At 36.2% G+C, this 8,851-nt stretch overlaps 1 protein-coding gene across 1 annotated transcript in view; it reads right to left on the reverse strand.

Annotated features, from left to right (window-relative positions):
- The window catches only part of agmo (alkylglycerol monooxygenase), a 119,574-nt gene extending 111,837 nt beyond the window's left edge, over positions 1–7,737 (reverse strand). Inside the window, exon 1 of the mRNA XM_057833811.1 lies at positions 7,362–7,737. Within this exon, the coding sequence (XP_057689794.1) occupies positions 7,362–7,481 (120 nt within the window). The 5' untranslated portion in view covers positions 7,482–7,737. The remainder of the gene's footprint in view (positions 1–7,361) is intronic.
- Between the last annotated feature and the right edge of the window lie 1,114 nt (positions 7,738–8,851).

An 8,851-nucleotide genomic window follows, 5' to 3' on the forward strand; every position in this document is an offset into this window, starting at 1 on the left:
CAAGAAGTGCTATGTAAAGCCCCGTGAAAGTCCGTGAGACCAAATAAAGGTAAAGATACACACTCCTAGGGACTGGGCGGCACACTACAGCGCAATGCGTCACTTCTACGCAGAGGTTCAAATGCTCATTGACGGCGTAGGTTCGACGCAGTGGCTGCGCCATCGGCCTGATGCAGAAGCATAAACAATGCATAAGAGGTAAGGAGCCAGCAGCTAGCATTGGGGCTAGCGGCTTGCTACCAAACCTATAATGGTACCATCGATAGTAGGGTTGTTCCGATCATGTTTTTTTGCTCCCGATCCGATCCCACTCGTTTTAGTTTGAGTATCTGCCGATCCCGATATTTCCCGATCCGATTGCTTTTTTTTGCCCCCGATTCAATTCCAATCATTCCCGATAATTTTTCCCGATCATATACATTTTGGCAATGCATTAAGAAAAAAAATGAATAAAACTCGGACGAATATATACATTCAACATACATTACATAAGTACTGTATTTGTTTATTATTACAATAAATCCTCAAGATGGCATTTACATTATTAACATTCTTTCTGTGAGAGGGATCCATGGATAGAAAGACTTGTGATTTTGTATATTGTGACTAAATATTGCCATCTAGTATCTAGTATTTGCCATCTAGTATTTGTTGAGCTTTCAGTAAATGATACTGTAGCCATGTCCAAATGCATGATGGGAAGTGGGAACCATGACTGTCCGTAGTACTACCAATTGATATATCTTCTCTGCGTTGGGAAATAACATAAGGTGATAAGAAAAAGATCAATTGCTACCTTGCTTCCCCACATTGCTTCCCATGATATTTCTAATTGTAGGGAGAGAGTGTAAGGCTTTAGCCAATTAAAAAAAGGCTCCAAAGGCTGCCAAAATTCACTCTACTCATTCTATGCTGCCTTTTATCTCTCTCCATATAGGTAAAACGGCGCCATTACAGACTGAGCGCGACAATGCGTGAGTGGGTCGTGCAGCGCATGCATTATCTGCATTAAATATTTTAACGTGATAGATTTTTTTTTTTTAATTAATTACCGCTGTTATTGGGATAAATTTGATAACCCTACCTTAAAGTGCATGTGACACGAAAAAGCATGTTTATTTCATAATACACGCGGTATTTTATGCTCCTGAATTATATGGACCGCTTGGATGTGAGTGGAAGCGATGGTTATATTTATTTAGTTTTTTGAATCCCCCGCCATGAAAATGAGTGACTTCCGGCTTCGGTCTTGCATTGAGGAGGAGGGCGCTGTGACGTGTACGGTAGAAGACGTCCTCTTCACTATACAGCGTACTGTTGTGTATGAGGACGAAGGATTCAGCTGATTTTGCATATTAATACGTTTATTTTTCGCATCACGCCAGCCAAACGGCTGCAGAAAAATCATTCTGTATCAGGGAGAGGCGTATGCGCCTTTCTGGAGTTTCAAAAGGTTCCCATTCACTGTGGATATTGGCCAAAACAAGCCTGACGACTACTGTGGGACCATTGGACTTACGAGGAAGTGAGTAAACATCTTGTTTCGTATTATGTCAAATATTAATACAGCTATTACAAAGTAAACACTACAAACTTACTTTAAATAAAGGACTACTTACGTTTGATCATTGATAGGCATGTAAAAAGCTCTCCTCATGCACATTAGCAGCACGTTAGCTGCACAACAACTGCAGCCACCCTCCTCCGGGGAACGAACTGTAAATTGCTCTCCGCCGGGCGGTTTGCCGATCCGCGAAGACAATCGACAACCCAGTCGTCATGTCAATAAATCCAGGCTAGTTATGTGTGATTTTCCGCTTCGAAGACTTTGAAACATCACTCGGTTCGGGTTAGCATGTCGGCTAGCTGTCACGCCTTTTGGTTTGTTTACATTCTCCGAAGCCGGGGAGGGAAATGACATATGTCCGATTCATGTGTCATAAAATATCGTACGGGAGGTGCGACAGTAAAGGTGAAGTCGACAGTTTTGACCATTATGGAGTAATTTTGCCATGTCGTCCTGAATAAATGCATTTTTATTATTTCATATTCTATTTAGCACAAGACTGTTATTTGTCATGACCATGCCATTTATTTAGCAATTGGGGAAAACACTTGGATAAAAAGAATATCCGTAAAAATATTGGAGTAGAGAGACTGAAACAGTGACATTTTGCAGCTCTCTTCGTCACGTTTTCCTCGTTGTGAATAGTTCCCCCTCGACGGGCTGACTGGTCCTTCTCAAGCCATTTATATAGCTATTGGGGAAAAATACTTGGATAAAAAGAATATCCTGTAAAAATATTGGAGTAAGTAGAGAGACTGAAACAATGACATTTTGCGGCTCTCGTCGTCGTGTTTTCCTCGTTCTGAATAATTTCCCCTCAATGGGCTGAATAGTAAAACCGATGAGCCCAGTCTACCGCTGACGTCATCCACCTGTTGGGGACGCTAAAGCCCTATAATGGTAGGCGTGGCTAACCAGCAGATTAAAAGACTAATTTCTCGTCATCTGCGCTTTGCTAAATTGTTGTATACAGTCGAATTGTCTCAAAATATGATTCTAATTCACATAATAATGCCATTTAAGACTTTTTTTCTTCTGTGGTATGCTCTTTAAGCCTAAACTAAAGACTCTGGATGAGTGTAACATGTCTGTAACGTTAAATACAATTAGAAATCGATTAAATTAATATATTAAAAAAAGGCATGGCCGATATTTTTTTGCCGATTCCGATACTCTGAAAATGACGTGATCATCTCTAATCGATAGTAAAGGTTATAAAAAAGGAAAGACATCTTAAAACTGGACAAAAGTCATCGAATGGCTGTCAAAAGGAAGCCAAGACCCGGAGTCTATGTTGTGAAGCAATGAGCAAAAGCTTTCATTGGGAATTACACTAGACTGTAACGAAATGGGCATAGCAGGATTAATGTGAATCGGGAATGCAGTGATACACAAATACAAGAATCCCAGTGAGTAAAAGTATGACAACAAAATGTGCTTTGTTTGATTCCTATTTATTACACGACTTTAAATTCTTCATACAGAAAGTCATTTATTCCATTTTTTTTGCTGGTGGTGTGTCTTCTGGGGAAAAAAAAAGGTTTAAAAACACTTGATTAAAAACATGACAAAAACTTTTTTTTTCCTAAAAGAGCTGTAACGGATTAAAATCATTCCAATTCCTTTTAATGGAAAAAAATAATTTGATGTTGAGAAAATTGATTTACTCCATTGGCCATGGACCAAATAAAACCAAGTGAATCAAGATTAAACAGTATAAATAATTTCTAGAAATTCTGAAATGTTTACAGTGTGTCAGCACGTGTTCTTACGTCGTCGTGTGAGACAAAAGTCAGCAGCAGATAAAATGGCTGCCTTGTAGGAAGTCTCTGGCCAACCGCATCACGTCAGGAAGTGGCTCCGGGAGAAAGGCCAGCCATTTTTTGGCATCCCCGTGCTCGTAATTACAGCCATTGTCTCTGTAGCGGTCACTTTGATCCGTGAGGGTCAGAATGTAAGTTGTTTGTCTTTTTATTTCTCATTATTTTTCCACTTGTGTGACAAGTTGTGCTCTTGCTTTTGGGATGGGTGAGCTCAGGTCGCGCATGCCAACAAATAAAGTGTGACCACTTTAACACAGCGTGTGACTGTTGGGACGCTCCAATTCCACACTTTGAAATTCAGTTAATCTACAATAAGATTAGCATCTGCCACCTGTGTGTTCATTTTACATTCAATCCGACACGCGAGTTCATGGCAGCGCTGGCCAATAAGGCTTTAACTCAATCACTGCCATTGATGGTGTAATCAATGTCACTGAAACATGGTCATTTAGCCAATACATTTTTAAATGATATTTGTGACCCCCCCAAACATATTTGAATATTTCAATCATGTTTAAGTTTCTATTACAATTTAATGCTATATACAGTATTAATATTAAATCAATTTTGCCACAAACTAAAGCAAAAAGTGAATTTTTCAGAAAAATACTCAACAAAATTTATTTTCCATTATGGTTATTAGTAATATATTAAATTATGTGTTTTCTTAAATATTTTAATTTTAAAATCATTTTTATTTTTTTTATCATTTGTTTTTAATTGCAATTGATAACACATTTTTCATTTCCACTTTAATTAAAACAAAAACAAAACACTTTTTTTCTGGAAAATCATTCTAAATTGATTTTTATTTTCCATTATAATGCTTAAAATAATTATTATCATACATACAAAATATAATTTGTTATTAAAAAATAATTTGTTAGGAGGAGAAAAAAACATTTGTCAGAGAAAAATCATCATACTACATGTTTATGAGACAAAAATCTAAACAATAATTTTAAGAAATAGGTTCTGTTCATGTTATTTTGAAGTTGTACATTTTCCCCTAAAAGCTGTCATTTTGTCACTTAATTTTTTTTTAAAGTCACATTCTGACCAGAAAAATAAATTTTTAGAAAAAAAAATATTTTGGGAAGAGAAATATGATCAATTCATAAGTTTATAAATCTTTCTGTAACTTAAAAACTATCGGAAAAACTGGGATTTCATTATGATACCCGATTTTCCGAGATGACCATTTATTTATTTAACAAAATGGCAGCGCGTAAAACAAGTTGTAAAAAAAAAAAAGAAAAAAAAAAAAAAAAAATCAAGCACAGCTGAAACGAATACTCAAGCAACTCGAGTTTCAAAACTGATCCGAGTAATTTGATTCGCCTCGAAGAATCATTTAATTTTGCCAGCTCTAAGCATCATGTTTTGCCGAAAGACTTTTAATGCGGGACAACGCGCTGAGGTCACGTGCGTAGAGGAAGAAGCAACAATACCTGACTGCACCCGACAGCTGCAAGAAACTATGCCAACGTTGCTAAAAACTATGCACGCATGATGCTATGGCGGTAGCAGGTAGCGTCTGATGTGTCTCATAGATATCGCATGTATATAGAACTAGATGCGAAATGATAGACTCGGCGGCGTTAGTAAACAGCTGCCATCTTAACGCGGTAGACTTCTCAGCGCTAATGCATAAGATTAACGTTACTCTCCCATGCTCACGTAACGTTAGCCCTGCGAGCAGAGGCGTAGCAAGGGTCCCTGGGGGCTCCAGGCAACAAGCAACATGGAGCCCTACGAGCGTGTGCAAATAAGGGGGACAGTTGGACTTGGAGCAATAACATATTTAATAAAAGTATAATAACGCCTCAGTCTAATAGCGCTCTTTTTAGGACACTAAAAGTGTCCGGCTTCTACTACATTAGGACATACAACCACAGTAACATAGTACACTCACTGCTGTCTTGCTTGCTTTTCTTCTGCTTTTTTTTTTTCTGTTGGATAACTTCTCTTCATTTTGGATATACGCCAATTAAAAAAAAAGCCAAATCGCCGCTCACTCTGAGTCACGTGAGGGAGGGAAGGAGGGAGGGAGGGAGGTGGGGGAGCGAGTGAAGGGGCCCCTTCAGGGAACTAAAACACATGGTTTTCACTGGCACTGTCGCACTTGTCATAATAAACCTGCATGCGCTAAATATGTTGGACCTCTGGGGGGCCCTGCTGGCTGGGGGCCCTAGGCAATTGCCTGGTTTGCCTAATGGGATGCGACGCCTCTCCCTGCGAGGGCTAGGTTTCTATTAATTATGACTACTGTCGGTGCGTGGCTAACGTGTCTCACATACAGGCTTTATTTAATGTGTAAAGACATAGCGCTACAGAGTGATGTAGGTGTAAATTAAAACATAATAAAGCTAACTGTCAATTTCAGCTGAGTAGTCATTGCTGAATAAAACACCAAGTAGCACTGCTCCCTAATGTGCTCCAATACAGCAGGTATCATACATTTATTTTGAACACTGCAAAAACTCAAAACCTATCAGGACTTACAGTTTAGACTAACTTAAAACTTAACTTCAACTTAAAAATAGCTTGACACGAATGGAAATTCAATTGAAACACGTGGGAAAAACACCTAATGTTTAAGTGATGTGTGTTAACATTTTTAGGTAAGAAATAAGATGTTTTAGTTATAAGATCGAGAAGTTTTTTGAGTGGAAGCAGTGAATTAGTGTTTTTTTTTTTTTCTTAGTCACATCTGAGATGCAATTGTTGAATGTTTTCAACAATGTACATCGAAAATAAAGACATTAATCGACTGAAAATGGTTCAATATTAGATGAAATGTCTTGTTTTCTCATGTATATTTTAGGGCTGTCAAAATTATCGCGTTAACGGGCGTTAATTAATTTTTTAAATTAATCACGTTAAAATATTTGACGCAATTAACGCACATGCCCCGCTCAAACAGATTAAAATGACAGCAGTGTCATGTCCACTTGTTACTTGTGTTTTTTGTCTCCCTCTGCTGGCGCTTTGGTGCAACTGGTTTTATGGACCATGAGCATTGTGTAATTATTGACATCAACAATGGCGAGCAACTACTTTATTTTTTGATTGAAAATTTTACAAATATTACATTAAGAGGTGTTTTGATATAAAATTTCTATAACTTGTACTAAAATTTATCTTTTAAGAACTACAAGTCTTTCTATCCATGGATCGCTTTAACAGAATGTTCATCTGCCATCTTGTTGGTTTATTGTTATAATAAACAAATGCAGTACTTTTGTACAGTATGTTGAATGTATATATCCGTCTTGTGTCTTATCTTTCCATTCCAACAATAATTTACAGAAAAATATGGCATATTTTATAGATTGTTTGAATTGCGATTAATTACGATTATTTTTAAGCTGTGATGAACTCGATTAAAAATTTTAATCGTTTGACAGCCCTAGTATATTTATAATTGCTCTTTACCTTAAAAAAAAAATAAAAAATAAAAAAAGTTTTATCCCATTACTTGAGAGAATTTCCAGTCGATTACTAAAATATAGCTAGATAGCTGCAGCCCTAATATTAAGTTTTTTAATATTTATCGTCAATTTGCTAGTTTTTTGTTTTGTTTTGTTTTGTTTTTTGACGCCAGCATAGTGTACCCATTTACAAAAGTTGTTTTGTAACCAAGTGTTAGCTAAAATGTTCCATCACAAACAAAAATTTACCGTTTGCATTTTGATGCATTTTCTTCTTGTTTTAGTAGATTAATTTAAAAAAGGTCTAAAACAGTTTTGCCCACGAAACAAACCAAAATGTAGTCCGGGTCTAGTATGGTTCTGTTTATTTATTTTTTTCATTTATTTTTGATACGAAATACAAAAGCACATGAAGAGGACAAACTCATAGTTACCTATTAGCAAGTGGTAAACTTCATATTTCCCAAAGACATTTGAAGGCAGCACTAATGATTTAACACCAGGTGTAAAGAGTTTGTATGTAATTTGAGAACGCACCTGATGGATATACGCGGGGACGTCTTCCAGCCGCTGAAAGGACGACTCGTTGGGGCTGAGCAAGTAAAGCATGGCCCGGAGCCTAGGCGGTACCGGTTCCAGAAGGCCTCCGTCCGCCATGGCGTCCACCACCTGCTCCGGGAGCGACAAAAGCAAGAAGGCACAACTCTGCCGTGTGTGTTTTTATCCGCTGGGAAAAGGTCAGCTGTGACTACAGTCACGCTGGGAAATATGATCATCTCCATGTTAATGATCTTTGGCTGCGTGCCGCCATTCTAAAAAAAGAGGCGGGAGTAGGCATGCGTGAATTTGCATAGTGACGTAGAAGTTCACGCGGAGACAAGAAAAGTCACCGAGACGAATTTTAACTCATCGGCTGACCCCTTCACAGTCCAAATTGATCGGACGTAGTGGCAGACAATTTGATGAAAGGGTAGGAGTAAGGAGAAAAGTTATGATCTATGGGGGGGGGGTGCATGACTTTTAAACAGTGAAGTAGCAAAAAAAAAGAAAAAAAAAGTCAAATTTTACAATGGAAAAAGTAATGTTTTTTTCTTGCAATATGACTTTCATTTATTGTTCGTAGTTTGTATTTTTATTTACTATTTTTTGTGGCTAATTTTAGTCATTCTTATTTATATTTCTTTCATTACTAAAGGATAAGTCGTCTTTTTATCAAAAGAATTGGTAATTTTCAAGGAATCATATTGATTTATAAAGATTTTTTTTTTTTTTTAATGGTTTAAGGACATTTTTTTAACACGTTGTGAGTTTTAGCAAGAAAAAAGTTGGACAAATTTTCATCTCTATAGCAAATATTCACAATATTGCAAATTTATTGTCCATGATGTCACAATTCTAGAAAAAAAAAAATTCAGGAATCATTAAGGATTGTATTAAAGCATTTAAGGGGGAAAAAAGTAATTCTTAATTAAATGTAAATTTTCTTTTGTCTAAATTTTACCGGATTTTGATTTTCTACAATTTTTTTTTTTTTTTTAATAAATTAAAAAAATTTTTTTTAAATAAAATGCTAGATTTAACATAAAAAAAGAAGCAAATATTCATAATATTGCAAAGAAATTTCATGTCTATGAAGTCACAATTTTACAAATAATTTATGAGTTTTTATTCTGATTAAAGAAAAAAGGAAATAGGCAGAACTCTAGCACGTATTTATTATATTTCGAGGGAAAAATTAATGTCAATCATGTCAAAATTTGACCTTAAAGTCATATTGTTGCATGAAGAAGTACCAATTCTATAGAAACTAAATAGCATTCTTTTTTTTTTTAATTGAAGTTGATTTGCAACAATTTCAAAATTTTACAAGAAAGTATGTTTAACGACTAACTCATTATTCCGAGTTTTCAAATTTTACTCTTGAAAAAAATGCTTTTGCAAACACCAAATTTTCAAAAAGATTGGAAATTTATCATCGTCAATGGCAGCCACTGGCCTAAAAAATAACATTGTTTTTCTTTTATTTT

Source organism: Corythoichthys intestinalis, chromosome 4 (assembly GCF_030265065.1).
Source record: "Corythoichthys intestinalis isolate RoL2023-P3 chromosome 4, ASM3026506v1, whole genome shotgun sequence".
Classification (NCBI taxonomy): Eukaryota; Metazoa; Chordata; class Actinopteri; order Syngnathiformes; family Syngnathidae; genus Corythoichthys; species Corythoichthys intestinalis.